The sequence below is a fragment of the Neomonachus schauinslandi genome, chromosome 6 (genome assembly GCF_002201575.2).
Source record: "Neomonachus schauinslandi chromosome 6, ASM220157v2, whole genome shotgun sequence".
NCBI lineage: Eukaryota > Metazoa > Chordata > Mammalia > Carnivora > Phocidae > Neomonachus > Neomonachus schauinslandi.
The window spans coordinates 126,304,186-126,320,636 of NC_058408.1; the positions used below are offsets into that span (position 1 = coordinate 126,304,186).

The following is a 16,451-nucleotide window of genomic DNA, read 5'->3' on the forward strand; positions in this document are numbered from 1 at the left end:
ATTGCAACTTCCTTGAAGCCCATGTGATGGAAAGGATGTTATAGGCTACACCAGGCCCAGACTCTGAAAGGCTTGCATGCATTTTTTTCCGCAGGGAGAGGGAGCTGGATGATTGGAGAACAAGGACTTTTTTTTTTTACCGGAGTCTTCTGTTAAGGTATGGCTTGTGCCTACATTACCAAAACCAAAAAGGACAAAGTTAAAGAGTAGAGATGGGAATGAGATGGATGAATACAAGGGAAATAAAGGCAGTGTATTTAAAGTAGGTTGGGCAGTAATCCTGTAAACCTTGAAAGGCTAGTGGGACCACAACTGGACAAGGGAGATCAGCATAGCAGGGCTCTGTAACCTTGAGCAGGGAATTATGGGAAAACAGTACTTTAGGGCCAGTGAGTCTGCAAAATGGCTTAGAGTGGAAACAGATTGGAGGCAGAGAAGCCATGTGGTTAAGAAACTGCAGGCCCAAGGTTACAAAGGTAGTAACTGTGGAAATGAGAAGTCCTAAGTAAGACTTCAAGTCTTCATTAAAGCAAGCCCTCTCAGGCCACTCTGCCCTGTCCCTTCAATAAATGCACTTACCTGTATTGTTCATAGGACTTTTATTACCTACAAATATCTGGGACCTTGTCTGCTCCAGATAAATTATATTAGTAAAACTTAGCTATTTTACTTCCAGAAAGCAAAAAGAAGGAAAAACAACTTGTTCCAGCCCATTTTCTAGATGGATTCTCTTCGTTTTTCATAATACTGCTGGAATTAAAGAATGAAATGTATACAATTCACAATTGCCATTCAACTATGAAAAGGTGTGACCCAATAAAAAATAGAGTATAGAAACAAGTCTTAGGTGATCTCTCACTATAACCTGTTCTGACTCACAGTATCTGCCCGTATCCCCCCAGCCATACCATAAAATGGCCACACCCTATAACAGCTCTTTTATCAGTTATTACAGTGATATATAGAAAATATGCAGTCATCTAAACAAATCCTTTCAACAATCACTTCAGTGTTTGGATGGTTTGCAATGTTTAGACTCCCAGATAAGCATTCTTCTTGTACTGCCTTTAACTGTTTCTGATCTTGCCATCTAGCTGTCTTCCAAGCAACAGGTACCCAATACGTGTTTTATTGATTAAAACCTTCTAGAACTAGAGAAGCAAGAGATAACTGCCTATTAAAATAGCTGACAGTCAGAATTTCCATATTTAGAGAAACAGTAGTACCAGATAACTAAAAAGTTAGGAGGGGACAGCCCCAAGATTTCAAACTAGATTTCCATGATGGAAAATGACACTACTAGCAAAATGAGGATGGGGTGACTAAGACCTCAGTTTATAGAGCAAGATATGAGCATGGTTTTTAGACATGGAAAGTGGTGACAGGACATCTCAGGAGAAAAAGACTATATTAAGAGAAGCTACCCAATGCTGTTTTTACTATAAGTCCTGTTTAATTCCTAAGGAAAGTACACTGAAGGTCCATTATGTTATTCTGTGCTCCAGTTCCACTTCATGGAATTCAAACATTCTATCATAATCTGATTATAATGATGAATAGAGATTCTAAAAGTAATTTAAAAATCATTTAATACACAAAGTGGAAAACTGTCTAGAATATAAAAGCATTTCACATTTTTTAAAAAACACATAATACGTTCTAAATTACTTATTTAACAGATGATAGATCCACAGTCCTTTATCTGAAACCCTTAGGGCAAGATGTTTCAGAATTATGAAATTTTCAGATTTTAGAAAGATAATTCAGTACATATATCATACTACATAAACACCCAGGAGGGTCTGTGTCAGTCCCCCCACCCCCGCAATAATCAAATACATTAATATTTCCACAGCAAAGTAAATGAATATTCACACTAAATGGGATAAGTAGATTCAGTGTCAGTTCAGATTAGATTTGCAAGCAAATGAGTTTTGTTACCAAGCTTTTGAAAGACCTTGCTTTCAGAGCTTTTTAGACTTTTGGGAGTTACAGATAAAGGAGTGCAGATCTTTATAAATTTGTAGGACAAGACATGAAAAATGCATTAAACAAATGACCCATTTTTACAAGTCGAAAAACAAGTTTCCAAACACATTATAAATTAACAGGCATCTTCTTGATATTATTAAATGTACATCTTAAATACATATATACATAGCACATTTAACAAGATTTATGAGAATCAACTCATTTTAAACGTACAGATGCACAATTCCTTCTGTAGGAAAGGGATACTGTCAAATGTGCAGTGGGATTAAACTCCTTATGTTGCCAGGAAGAGCATTTCTGAATGCAACACAAGGAGGTAGAGTTTATTCTTCATGAAGTATAGTTTTACTTGAAAGTAGTCTCTTCCACAGAAACAGGCAAACAACTTTTACTTAGAACACAAACGTTAGTCGAGGTTTTGTTTTCAATATAGTAATACAGATATTACTTTTGGCCTTATGCCCAAAAGTTAAATAGTAAAAGATGTTTTTAGTCAGTTAAGTGTTGTATCACGTTTGAAGACAAATGGATTGCCATGATGTGCTTAAGTAGCTATCATATTTAAACAAGTCCACTGACATAAAATTCTGTCTGTTCAGATGTTAAAATTTCCTAAAGTCAAAATACTGTGCTTGTAAAATCATGCATATTTTCTGATCATAGCCATTTCTTCCATTTGCTGGTATCTGAAGAATGGTTTCATGGGAGAAAAACAAATTTCCAACACGTGCTCCATAGGTTTGGGGACAGTGAATAAGTAGCAAGTCATTCTGTTAACCATCTCCAATCAAGATTCTAAAACCAGGCATGAAAAAGTTACAGTTAGATGTTGACTATAAGCAGTAGGTTTATGGGTGTTACTTTTTGCAAGTTTTCCGTGTGTTTGGACATTTTATAATCAAAAGTTAAAAAAATCAGAAGTATAAGTTACAATTAGAGAGTTTAGTTTTACCTTCTTTCCTGCCAATTAAAGTATTTCAAAGAGTTTTCATAAATATTTGAAGTAAATAATTAATGAAAGGAAATACAAACAGTTGACCTTGAGACTAACTGTAGTAAACTTAAATCAGTAAACATTTTATTGTGGTTTCTCTGAGTTTTAACAAATCAGTAATTCACAGTAACCAAATCTTCTTAATACTTCTAATTACAACAGTATCAACATTATTCACTTTGCATACTATAGTTACTATATTTGAATTATAGTACAAATCCTGTCCCATCTTATTGGAGAAAATTGATTGCTGAACCAAAAAGGTACAAACCATTCAATTTCAGTGGTCACATTGCAAAAAAAAGTTCACTATTTAATTTGACGAAATATGCTACTGTTGAAGATTACTGATGACATAATCCTAGTATATCCATGAGTAATATCCGTAAGTAAGAGAAGATAGGGATTTGAGGTCGAGGATATAATGCAAATGTTCTTTGTCTGTCTTCTGAGTTCTTCTCTTCCCCATATGCATCCCAAATGCCAGATGAGGCTAGCATGGAAAGTTAAAACCCTTTGCACCCAACAAAACCTAAAACACCCATATCCATATAAAACTTACCATCATACTATTGCCCTGTTCCTCATTTGCTTCATGAATAATAGTGCTTAAATGGCCAAGACAGTTCAAATTTTCTTCTATCATTTGTGCTATAGTTTCCCTGTATGATGAAAAAACAAAGCCTTTTCAAATGCAGCAAAGAGGCATATGTATTTCCTCTACCTTCTGGTCTTCAGGGTCAGGATGATCACTGCCCTTTCCGCAGCCCTGCAAGCCAGCACCCCAGTGCAGCTGATTCCTATAGTCTTCAGTTTCCTCCTCCCTCCCACCCAGAGGCAGAGTCCTACTTGTTAATCCAAGCTGTTGCCTCTGCCCAGCTCAAATGATAAGAAGTCCACTAGAAGTCCAATCTCATTTTCCTCTGAAACAAAAGCGGCACTCCCATACAACATTTCCCGCACCGAAAATGCTTTCTGGGAGGTGGGGGAGATAATTATAGCACAGATACATGAAAAATCTCTTTTTGTTTCTGGACTATTTCCCTTTCCTTGTAAGTAGTAGAAACATCAGTATGCTTATTTCAGAGACACAAATGTAGGGGTGAAGAGAAAAAAGTACAATCTGGTCTGCAAAGATGAGGGAAGGTGAAAACTCTGGTTGGAAACTACAGATGACAGCAATGAAAAAGAAAACAAGCAAGCTGATTCCTGAGGACAGCAGAAGAAAATAGCATCACAGGGGAGCTCCCCAGAACCAACAAGTATCCCTGGAAGTTTGTATTTGAAGGAAATCCTGATTCTGGTTTCCACCTTCCCCACTTCCCTCTGCCATACGGCCTCTATCCTTTACCTTTTACCAACCCTCTGTCTCTACTTACTAAAATCAGTTCTAGGCCATGGACGGTAGCCACTATAAGCTTAGAACTAAATTCAAATTTAGCTTGTATTCAAAAGATGGAAAAATTGAGGCCAACAGATTCCAATCCTTGGCGGTTAGGTACTATGTGTACATTATAACTGAAATCAATTTTACTTTGTAACATATTCCTACTGGAAAACATATTTGAAATTCCTGTCTGACATGCTTTTGCTAACAACCACAACCTCAAATTAGAAATTACCTGTATAGAGGTGACATTTGCAACCATTAACATCCCCTAACAAACCTAAATGCCTTTAATAAAAGCAAAAAGGTTAGTAATGTATTAAATTTTATTTGCTTCAACTCTGATTAATGGAATATTTCCTAAAGTCAATTAAATTACAGCCTGTGCTGTACCTGTGGATGTATTACATTGGGCCAAATCTCTAATGACCCCAAGATATACCCTGTAACTTGCTTTCTTTAAAAAAAATAAAATACCTGATACCAGCTTTCCTTCCTGCCATGTGCTTTTCTCTCATAAAAGTAGAGTACAGAATGTGCAGCTGCATGACCTCCTGAGCAGTGATGTACATGGGCTGCACTTCTGCAAAACTAATTATGGGCAGAGTTTCCAGGTAATGCTGGTGCTGCTGTAGAGGCCTCCATGAGTTGTGAAAAAAGCGACAATACACAAGCTAGCAAAGAGCCACTGGCTCTGGATACGGCACATCTTATGCTGAGAAAAATAACAGAAATGGATAGTCATTCAGCTTTTACCAGAAGAGTAGGAATTAATAAAAGAAAATATAGGGCTTCAAACTTGAGTTCTTATTTGCAAAACGGACTTAAGGCATTGAAAGAAGTCTGATTTTAGAAATACTAAGTTATAAAATAGAGTAGATTAAACTCAGTCATTCTTTAGAGGGGTGATGATCAAGGACCCCAAAATGATAAATGCAAAAGAGCATAATTTCTGACATAAATGGTTATGGAAGAAATAGCTTGGGTAAAAGAACTGATAAGCCAGTAACAGAGAAAGAACTTAGAACTTGGATTGAGCTAAATAAATAACATTTGCTGATATTTACTTCCCAGGCACTTCACATACATCTAATTGAATTTTCACAGCAGTTCCCATTTAACAGGTGAGGAAATGTGAACATTAAAAGAATCAAGTTAAAGGCGCCTGGGTGGCTCAGTTGGTTAAGCGTCTGCCTTCGGCTCAGGTCATGATCCTGGAGTCCCAGGATCGAGTCCCACATCGGGCTCCCTGCTCAGCAGGGAGTCTGCTTCTCCCTCTGACCCTCCTCCCTCTCATGCTCTCTGTCTCTCATTCTCTCTCTCGCAAATAAATAAAATCTTAAAAAAAAAAAAAAATCATCTTTAAAAAAAAAAAAGAATCCAGTTAATTTGCACAAGGTTATTACAAAGTGACAGTCAGGATTCAACCCTGGTCAATAAAGCACTGAAGACTATGTCTTAACCATTACGCTCTACCTCATTCCCACCACTGCTCTTGAAAACAACTATCTATTGTTGCAAAGTGAACCCACCCATCTTGAGTTACCACGCATGACAGAGGATGTTCACGTTCTGTTGAAGTTGGGGGAAACCATGCTGATGCCTGAGGGGTTACTGCACCTTCTAGACTGGATACTACAAGGGACCGGGCAGAACTCTGTGTCTGAAGGGGAAAAAAGTAAATAAATTATAGGCAAGCATCACCATTGATTCATACAATTTCCTACAACATTCCTAAGATTTACACTTCTACCACTACTTATATACACAACCAGAATATTTCTGTACAAAACTGTCCTGTCCTTGACCCCTTTCTTGACTAAAATGGAATTTATCTGCCCTTCTCATTCCACTTTAGTTGGAGGAAAAAAACCCTGTTGAACAAGGAGTTAGTTTTATTAACTGGTCAAGCACATCTACCCCCAAATTGGGTTGGGATATCACAGTGGTCTAGGGCTGGAAGGAGCAGATAAATATGAGACCAGAGAAAAGAGAAATAATGAAGGATGATCATGAAATCCTGCATCTGAATTGCTAGTGAAACACCAAGCAAAGAACATGTGCATCAACCTAACACAAAATGCACACATCTTTAAAAGGACCCAGGTCATACTGATAAAAAAATCCCTTTTGCAAGAAATACCAGCAAATCAATGTCACATTAAAAGTTGGGGTGCCTGGGTGGCTCAGTCGGTTAAGCATCTGCCTTCAGCTCAGGTCGTGATCCCAGTCCTGGGATCAAGCCCTGCGTGTGGCTCCCTGCTCAGCAGGGCGCCTGCTTCTCCCTCTCCCTCTGCCACTCCCCCTGCTTGTGCTCTCTCTCTCTCTGTCAAATAAATAAAATCTTTAAATTAAAAAAAAATAATTCATTAAAAGTTACTTACACAGGCAATTTTAAGGAGATGCCATATTTCTTTCTGTCTCTTTCCCTGCATAAACATGACAGTATTGTCAGCTTCTTTGATGTTACTGAGGGCCATTTCCACCTTGGGCAGTAGATCAATAATCTTCTGCTTACAGCCCAATAACTTGCTGGAGAGATGAAATCAGCGTCAGATAATTACACATCTCCAAGACTGTACACCATACTCCCACACCCAGCTGGGAAAATGAACTACAATCAACACCAGATTTAGAGACTGATCTCCACAGTGATGCACACAAATAGGACACCTAAATGCACACAACTGGGGTCAAGCTACCCAAAGTATCACCAGATATCTTCCTAGGTCTAGTATATTTACCAATAAGGGATATCATACTTTGAAAGGAACATGATAAAAGTACCCTGGCTTCTCAGTAGGAAATAAAACAATTTTTCTACCTCAGATGACCAAACAGCTCCTTGAGAACCCGGTCCTGACTCTGAACAGTATGTACAATGATCTTCACCATTTCCGTGCTGTCGCTGTAGGAGTGATCTATAAAAGATCTCAGTCAGTGGGTATAACTTCTCTTCTGCATGAATATATCAGCCTCCAAATAAGAAATTCCTAAAAATCTAGAACTAGTTTTAATTAATAAACCTCTCCATTTAAACTTAAAATTGGATTAAAATTTTAAGATTATATAATAAACAATTATATATCTAAAAACAAAGTACGTGTGTTTGTGTGTATATAATACATATATATATTTATCACTATATCTTCACAGAACTTAGTTGCCTGTTTTGAGAAGAATAGGTTTACCCATCTTTAACCCATATTAACCCAAATCCCAGATACATATGCAGCTTTCTGTCTGAAAGATCAATTTTTCTTGGATGATTAATAACATTTATTTAAAAACAGTAGGACAGGGGCGCCTGGGTGGCTCAGTCAGGTAAGTGTCAGCCTTCGGCTCAGGTCATGATCTGAGAGCCCTGGGGTCGAGCCCCACGTCCGGCTCCCTGCTCAGCAAGGAACCTGCTTCTCCCTCTCTGCCGTTCCTCCTACTTGTGCTCTGTGTGTGTGTGTGTGTGTGTGTGTGTGTGAATAAATAAATAAAATCTTAAAAAAAAAAACAGTAGGACAATTCATCAAACTTTCACTGGTTCAAAAGGAGGCCCTCGCCCCATCTAGGTTGCTTGGAATTTCATGTTTATCCATCTGTTTACAGCCCATGAAAACTTTGAAAAAAGCTGACAGACTTAAGACAAATCTGATGCACTAATAAAAGGACCTGCAGACGCCCTGAAAGTTCAGTTTGAGGGTAGTATGATATTATAAACTGGAAGCTGACAAATGTTCTCAAATAGAATGTGTGTGGAAACAGTGAGTTCGTTCTACAGTTTATAGGAGATGTACCTCAATTAAAAAAAAAACAAAAAACAGGGTTTCTGGGTGGCTTAGTCGGTTGAGTGTCTGACTCTTGATTTCGGCTCAGGTCATGACCTCAGGGTCGTGAGATCGAACCCTGTGTCTGGCTCCATGCTGTGTGGACCCTGCTTAAGATTCTCTCTCTCCCTTTCCCTTTGTCCAGCTTACGCTACCTCTCCCTCTCTCTCAAAAAAAAAAACAACAAAAACAAAAAAGCATTGTTATATTTTAAAAAGTGGTATTTAAAGTTTTTAAAACTAGAAGACTGCTCAAAGATCATGCTGGTTATTTCCTTGGACGATAATCTCAAATGCAAAAATATTATTTGCTATTACCTACTTAACACTTCTCATTTAACCCTCGTAAGAGTCCTGTGAGATGGCTACTATTATTACCCACATTTTACTATGAAAGGGGTATCAAAAAAGGTTTTTAAAAAGTTCAGTGTCCTTTGTTATTACTGCAAAGACCTCTCCCCCATAGCTCAAGTTTATTCCCCACACATGTCCCTCTTTGTCTCTCTCTTATTAACAACCAGATACAGAGATTCCAAACAGGCTCCTCTCCCAACAGCACTCCTTCCTAAATCCCACAGACCAGGAAAGCTTCCCCATATAACTAGCTCATTTAGATGGTCAGAGACCTCAGAACATTCACCTTCTCCAGCATACAAAATGAAGAAAGTTGTTTTTCACCATTTTTAGCTTAACAAGAGTCTCAAGTCAACTCTAAGCTAGAAAAGACACCAGAGACCATGTATCAACTATGATTACATAAGCTCCAACAATAGACAAAACTTCTTGTTACAACTAGTTTGTCACTCAGGGTAATGATCAAAATAAGCTACCCAGATAGGAAATTTCTTTCTAGGCTCTATTATATGCTAGTATGCTGACAGGGCTACTGCAAAGTTTTTATAAAAATAATCCAGGGGTGCCTGGCTGGCTCAGTCGGTGGAGTGTGCAACTCTTGATCTCAGGGTTGTGAGTTTGAGCTCCACAATGGGTGTGGAGATTACTTAAAATCCTTAATAATAATAATAATAATAATGAGGAGGAGGGGGAGGAGAGGAGGAAGAGGCGACAACAACAAACAAATGCTATCACTGACTACAGGAAGTTAATTTGATCCAATGGATGGAATTTTGTGTATCTTTATCTGCAATACCCAATTCATTGGCCAGAAGACTGGGAGTAATGAACATTGATTAAAGGGAAAAAAAGAATTAGACTTGCTCTATTGAAATCTTAAGTTTCAATTATTTTATTCTAACCATAACTTCTATCACTTATATCACTTTCTGCAAAATCCTAAGCCTGGATCAGTCTAACCATCTGCTCTGTCAGTTCCTGCAGCCAAGCCACTAAACACCACCAACAAAAAAACTACTACCATTTCCTCTGTTGTCACTACTACTTAACAGGTTTTCACTTCTGCTCTGGATTCTTAATAAATGTTCTGGGTCAGCAACATCTTCCACTGCACACACCAGCTTCTAAAAATCTTTAGCGTACTCTTTAAATCTATGTAGTCATCACCTCTTCTGTTCCATCACCTCTTCTGTTAAGTTAACCCCACTTCTTACTTCAGGATGGGAGGCCACAACAGTAAGAGCCTCACCTTCCAACCCCTACACCCACAAAAGTGTTAGTATCCACACCGTCAATCCCTCTAATATCAGTGGAAGCAAGCCTAATTGAGTCAGCCTCTCAAGCTTGTTTAGGGACCTCCCTCTTCACAGGCTTTTGGCCCCAAGCACATAAATATGCTCAAGTCTACCTTCTGAAGACTGACCTCCCCTGATTCTACATCACTTAGCTCCTCACCTCTTTTCTTTCCTTAACAGCAAAGCTTCTGAAAAGAATAGCCTAGATAAGCAGTTCTCAAACTTACTGGTCTCAGGATCCCTATACACTCAAAAATTCTTGTTTAAAAATATTTATTTAAAAATAACAAAAAACTAACTACCTGTTAACACATTTTTATTAAAAATAACTATTTTCCAAAAAATGTTAGTGAGAAAACTGGCCTTGTTTTACATTTTCCATGTTTTTTTAATATCACCACTGATCTCATCAAAAAAGTCTAAGTACTGAGAAGCTGACAAATTTCAGTTGATGGATACAAGTTTTCCTAAATTCTATTTTTTTTGCCTGAAATATGGAATTTTATCTTTGCCAACATTGGTTTTTTTTTCCCCTTAAAGTGACAGTCATGCTTCATTAACTTTTTTTTTTTTTTAAAGATTTTATTTATTTATCTGAGACAGAATGAGAGAGAGCACATGAGAGGGGGGAGGGTCAGAGGGAGAAACAGACTCCCCGCCGAGCAGGGACCCCGATGCGGGACTCGATCCAGGGACTCCAGGATCATGACCTGAGCCGAAGGCAGTCGCTTAACCGACTGAGCCACCCAGGCGCCCCAACTTTTTTTTTTTTTTAAGATTTTATTTATTTATTTGACAGAGAGACACAGCGAGAGAGGGAACACAAGCAGGGGGAGTGGGAGAGGGAGAAGCAGGCTTCCCGCGGAGCAGGGAGCCCGATGTGGGGCTCAATCCCAGGACCCTGGGATCATGACCTGAGCCGAAGGCAGATGCTTAACGACTGAGCCACCCAGGTGCCCCCATGCTTCATTAACTTTTGAGAAGACACCTGCCACAGTGGCTTTCCTGAGAAAAACAGCAGACTTCAGTATAGAGAAGTGCTCTAGGGGCACTTCCCATTTCATCACACAGAATATTGAAAAGACATGTACCCAAGGGTTGAGATTTAAATAGAATTCTTATTACTTTATCAAGGACATACTTAAATGAAACTTTTTTTAACTGTGAATGCATAGTGGTGAAAAGTATATGACTACTTGCATAGTTTGGTACTAGTGCCATGATCCATGCTAAGTAAGGTATAAGCTGTTTATCTACCAATGCTTTCACAGCATCAGTGAAAATGTCAACATAGTGAAAAAGGCAAATGTCTTAGGGTTATGAAAATAGTTTTGTCCTCATTGATCCTCAGGGGTTCATAAACCACGATTTGGGAACTGCTGGTCTAGACTGACTTCTCTATTTCTTCCTGTCTCATTCCTCCCTCAGCCTCCTATAATCTGAGTTCTGTTCCCAAAAGGCCATATTTTGCCAAGATCAACAATGATGTCCAAACTGCTAGTTGAATGAATATTTACATCATCATTTTTATTACCCACACCTCTGAAGCATTTTACCCGACTGATCACTTTCTTCTTGAAACTCTCTCTGTCCTGTCCTATCATATCATTCCTTCTATATATTCTGGTCATTTCTCATCTTCTCTGCTGGCTCTTCTGCTTCTAGCCATTTCTTAAATGTTGGTATTCTCTGGGATTCCATCCTTGGCTTCCTTACTCAACCTACTTTTTCAAGATGATCACTTTACTCTTATGGCTGATCATTCTCAAATAGCTAAATATCTAGCCCCATATTCTCTACTAAATCCATATACATATGTACATGTGTATATATGTATGGGTGTTTATATATACATGCATACATATACAATACCTACATATATATATTTAATACTGTTCATTAGACATCTCTACTTGAATATCCCACTGACACCCTAACATCAACATGTACAAAAATGAATTCATCTTTTCCCATCAGGTCTGCCATCCTTTCTATACTTCCCATTATGGTGAGTGGTCCTACTGACTATGCACCCAGCTGCCATAGCAAGAATTTTGGGAGGTATCATGACTCCCTACTCCAGCTCCAGCCATCCATATTCAATCCATCACCCAACACTATCAGGTCTACCTCCTAAATGTCTCTCTCACCCTTACCCTCCTCTCTCCCCATCTCCACAGTTCAGGCTCTCTGCCTTAACTCATGGCCCACCCTATACTGAGTTATGATTATTTCAACAGCCTTATAACCAATGCCTGTCTTCAATCTAGCCACACTTTAATCCACTATGTGCACTGCTACCAAAGCTGTATTTATGAAATGCTAATCTGGTCATACCATTCCCCTGCTTAAAATTTTTTAAGGTATCTCTTTGCCATCATGATGAAATCCAAACTCTACCATAACATACCAGATCATTTATGATCCAGCCACATCTGATCCAGCCTCCCAAAACTCTACAATCCAGTCACTGCATTTCCTCAAACATGCTAAGTGTTACACATACGTGTCTTGACTGACTATACTTGTATATCCAAGAGCCCAGCTCCTTTCACCTAGCTACTGCTACTTATCCTTTAAGGCTTATCTCAGATGTCATCTCCTGCAAGAAATCTCTAACCATCCCTGACCCCAGGCAGGGTTAGGTGCCTATTTATATGTACCTCATAAATGTCTGTAGGAATAAACTTAACAAATTCCACTCCAATAAAAACCGATGTAGAGGAGATCACATTATTTGTTAAGATAGACTTTCATATGGATGGATATTAATTTGCATACGTTTGTAAATTTTAAAGTATAAAACACGTCTTTTGTTTTACTTATTTATTGGTAATTTAGGTATATATACCAAATTAAGGCACAGGCTTCACCTTTATTTCTTCCATAACCCATCAGAACAAATCAATTTTTAACAGAAGGATAATATCTTGCAGATACATAATACTTTATACTTCTCAAGGCATTTTCACAAACACCCTCTCACATACATTGCTACACACACTCACTGAGTTAGGAAAGCTGGGTTTCAGCCCCATTTTACAGAAGAGGAAAATGAGTTACAAGAAAATTAGGTACTTGGTCAGTAAGCTACCCAATCTAGAATCCAAGCCTTCCAATTACCACTCCAATGCTCTTGTCAACAGACCATGTTCTGTATTCAGCAAATGTTCAACAGGAATTGTTTTGCCAATGAAATAAGCAGTAACCAGGTGCAGATGAAGGCATAATTTTCAAAGTACACTGCTTTGGCCTCGCACACGGGCCTTCCCTCTGATCATTCCACACCTGAATCCATCGTATCAAATTCTTTCCAACCTCTCTAATATTAAGCAGCACTTATTTTTTTCCATCTTTCCACACATTTTCTTGCTTCCTCTTCCTCTTCCTTGAGTTCCTTTTTTCTCTTTCATTCCTTCCTTTCACTTCCCTTTAAAAAGTTTTCTATCCCAATTTTCTTGTTACTTTGCCTTCCTAATCTCTCAAATTCTCACCAACTTAAAAGCCATACCATAAACAGCTCTATGGCAATACCAAAACTGGAATTTATTCTGCAGCTTGTTTTAAAATCCAATCCCCTGGATTTGTTAAGTTTGTGATGGTTTCCTAAAATGCCTTTGTGTACAGTGATAAGTGTCTTACCTGAAGGTCTGTGCTTTAACTGCTTATACAGATCAATGGCACGCTGTTCCCTATGAAAGAGAAAACATGCTTCCAAAAGTGAAGATAATTCAATGACTAATAATTAACAACTTGAAATGAACAATATTATTTGAATAGAGTATAAACCTATTTTAAAGCAAGTACATATTGCCAATGAACATTTTACAGAGCATTTCACTGAGTAATAAGCAAGATCTAAAAATGCAAAGTTTAGGTGCACCTGGCTGGCTCAGTCAGTAAAGCATGCAACTCTTGATCTTGGGGTCATGAGTTCAAGCCCCACGCTGGGTGTAGAGATTACTTAAAAATAAAATCTTTTTTAAAAAGTTTAAAAAATAAATAAAAATGCAAAGTTTAATATACTTCATATCTGCTCTGATCTACCATTACATATTCAACATCCCTGTATCAGAAACACTTAAATGGGCAAAAATGAAGGCCTGTGATTAGGGAAAAAAATCTGAAATTTCCATCCAGGTTCACTTAGGAAGTTAACCTCATTTAGGGCATTTAATGGACAATAACTTGGGCCAGAACTATGGTAAATAGGGCAATAGTTTGTAACTTAGAATACTTGAAAATTTATAACACTCACATGAAAAGATGCTTTGATTAAAAAAGCAAAGGTCATCCCGGAAGTTATTTTCAAAATTTCTGTGACTAAGAAAAACTTCCTTTTAAAATATGATGGCAATATATTTGGAGAAAGAAAAACTATAGAAAAGAACAGATACAGGCTTAATCTGCCAGATATACACAGAAAGAACCACCTGAGACAAAAAATTATAGACACCAATACCAGCAACACAAGACTTCCTTACTTACAGAGATTCCATTAAGTCTGCCTGACGTCTTCCATAAGGGCTCTTCTGCAGCTCCATGATTTCAGTGTGCAGGGACATGATCTGATCCTCTAGGTAACCAATGACACCCACCTAAAATATGATGAAACACAAAAGAAATGACAGGCTCACCACCACACAAAACAGAAAAGAACTCAAGAGAATGACTTGCTACAACAGTAGGGGAACTAAATGATTTAATATGAAACACTGATTTTGTCCAAGCTTTTTTATCCTTCAGATTCTGACAATCTTTCATGGAAAGACAGACTTAATACCTATGCTTCTCTCTTTTCACTTCTGACAACAGTAAACTACTAGCATTTGCTTTCTCCTCCTGAGAAGCAAAAAGATAGAGGTGTCACTAACAAGAGAGAAAAAGTGGCCACCAAAACCACTGCATCTCAGTTCTATGATTTTCACTGCCTCTTGTTCCCAACTGCCTTGAATAAGAATGCAGAAAGATAAAGATAATGAGTTTCCTACCCAAGGATATCAACTGCCTTACCCATGTCCCTGGGGTAAGCACTAGCATCCAGGAGAGTAACAATTTAGTGGGACCATGGAAAGATGTAACAGCTGAGGAAGGAATATGCCTCCTAGAGAATGAGCTAAAACTAGCATGACCATATATATAATTTATTGTCCAAACAAGTATAATTTTGAGAGTGAAAGGGAGTACTATTGATAATTATGGCAAGGCAGGTATAAAGTAGGACCATTTCAGGTAACCAAGATGTATAGCTATCCTATCTAAACCAGTCATAAAAATAACAGCAATAACTACCATTTATTATTTACTCCCATTTAATCCGCATAATCCTACTAAAAAGGGTAAGTCCGGGCGACTGGGTGGCTCAGTTGGTTAAGCGACTGCCTTCGGCTCAGGTCATGATCCTGGAGTCCCTGGATCGAGTCCCGCATCGGGCTCCCTGCTCGGCAGGGAGTCTGCTTCTCCCTCAGACCCTCCCCCCTCTCATGTGCTCTCTGTCTCATTCTCTCTCTCTCAAATAAAAAAAAAAAAAAAAAAAGAAAGAAAGAATGAATCATTTAAAAAAAAAAAAAAGGGTAAGTCCACATAATAGAATATGGAAACTGAAGGTTTTTTAAATTCATTTATTTGAGAGAGAGAGCGAGCATAGGCCGGGGGAGTGGCAGAGGGAGAGGGAGAAGCAGGCTCCCCACTGAGCAGGGAGCCCGATGCAGGGCTCGATCCCAGGACCCCGGGATCATGACCTGAGCCAAAGGCAGACACTTCACCAACCGAGCCACCCAGACACCCCTAGAAACTGAAGTTTAGTGAGGTTTCAGTTTTATCTCATTTGCCCAAAGCCCTTATTTTTATCAGCTATGGTACACAAAGCATCTACTAGATTTTTTCGATATTCAGGAATAACATGAAAAATATTCTACATACCAAAACCAAAGACAATTTCTAAAAGAGACCTCAGGAATTAATAAGCATATAGAATGAACTAGTGATCTTACCTTAGCATAGTGGATAGCCTTTTCTTCCATTTCCTTCCATGCTTTTAACATTTTTTCTGAGGCTAAAAAAAAAGTCTTAATTGGTTATCTCAGAAATAGGCATAGCTTTAATTACTGATCTATCCACCTCCTTGCCATATCAACATCAGAAATGGTGTTATAGGTTGAACTGTCCCCCAAAAAGGTATGTTGAAGTCTTAATTCAGTACCTCAGAATGTGACCTTATTTGGAAATAGGATCACTGCAGATGCAATTAGCTAAATTAAGAGTAGGGTTGATTAATCCAGTATGACTAATATCCTTATAAGAAGAGATCAGAGACCCAGGCATAAGAAGGGAGAGCTCTATTTTGATAACAGAGGCAGAGATTACAGTGCTGCAGCTGCAATCCAAGGAGCCAAGGACTGTTGGCAAACCATGAGAAGCTAGGAAGAAGCAAGGAAGTATTCTTCCCCATAGCTTTCAGGGGGATCATGACCCTGCCAACACCCTGATTTTGGATTTTCAGCCTTTGGAACTGTGAGACGGTAAATTTCTGTGGTTTTAAGCCATCCAGTTTATAGTAACTTGTTATGGCACCCCTAAGAAACCAATATAAATGGTTTTCTCTTAAAAATG

The 16,451-nt window shown here is 38.4% G+C and overlaps 1 protein-coding gene across 1 annotated transcript in view; it reads right to left on the bottom strand.

The window, feature by feature from the left end:
• Positions 1-1,572: 1,572 nt before the first annotated feature.
• Positions 1,573-16,451, bottom strand: part of CHUK (component of inhibitor of nuclear factor kappa B kinase complex) — a 46,625-nt gene continuing 31,746 nt past the window's right edge. The window contains exons 14-21 of the mRNA XM_021699712.1: positions 15,833-15,894; positions 14,328-14,437; positions 13,482-13,531; positions 7,198-7,294; positions 6,758-6,905; positions 5,906-6,036; positions 3,549-3,648; positions 1,573-2,787 (exon numbers count right to left, since the gene is read on the bottom strand). Coding sequence (XP_021555387.1) covers positions 2,758-2,787; positions 3,549-3,648; positions 5,906-6,036; positions 6,758-6,905; positions 7,198-7,294; positions 13,482-13,531; positions 14,328-14,437; positions 15,833-15,894 — 728 coding nt within the window. The 3' untranslated portion in view covers positions 1,573-2,757. The remainder of the gene's footprint in view (positions 2,788-3,548; positions 3,649-5,905; positions 6,037-6,757; positions 6,906-7,197; positions 7,295-13,481; positions 13,532-14,327; positions 14,438-15,832; positions 15,895-16,451) is intronic.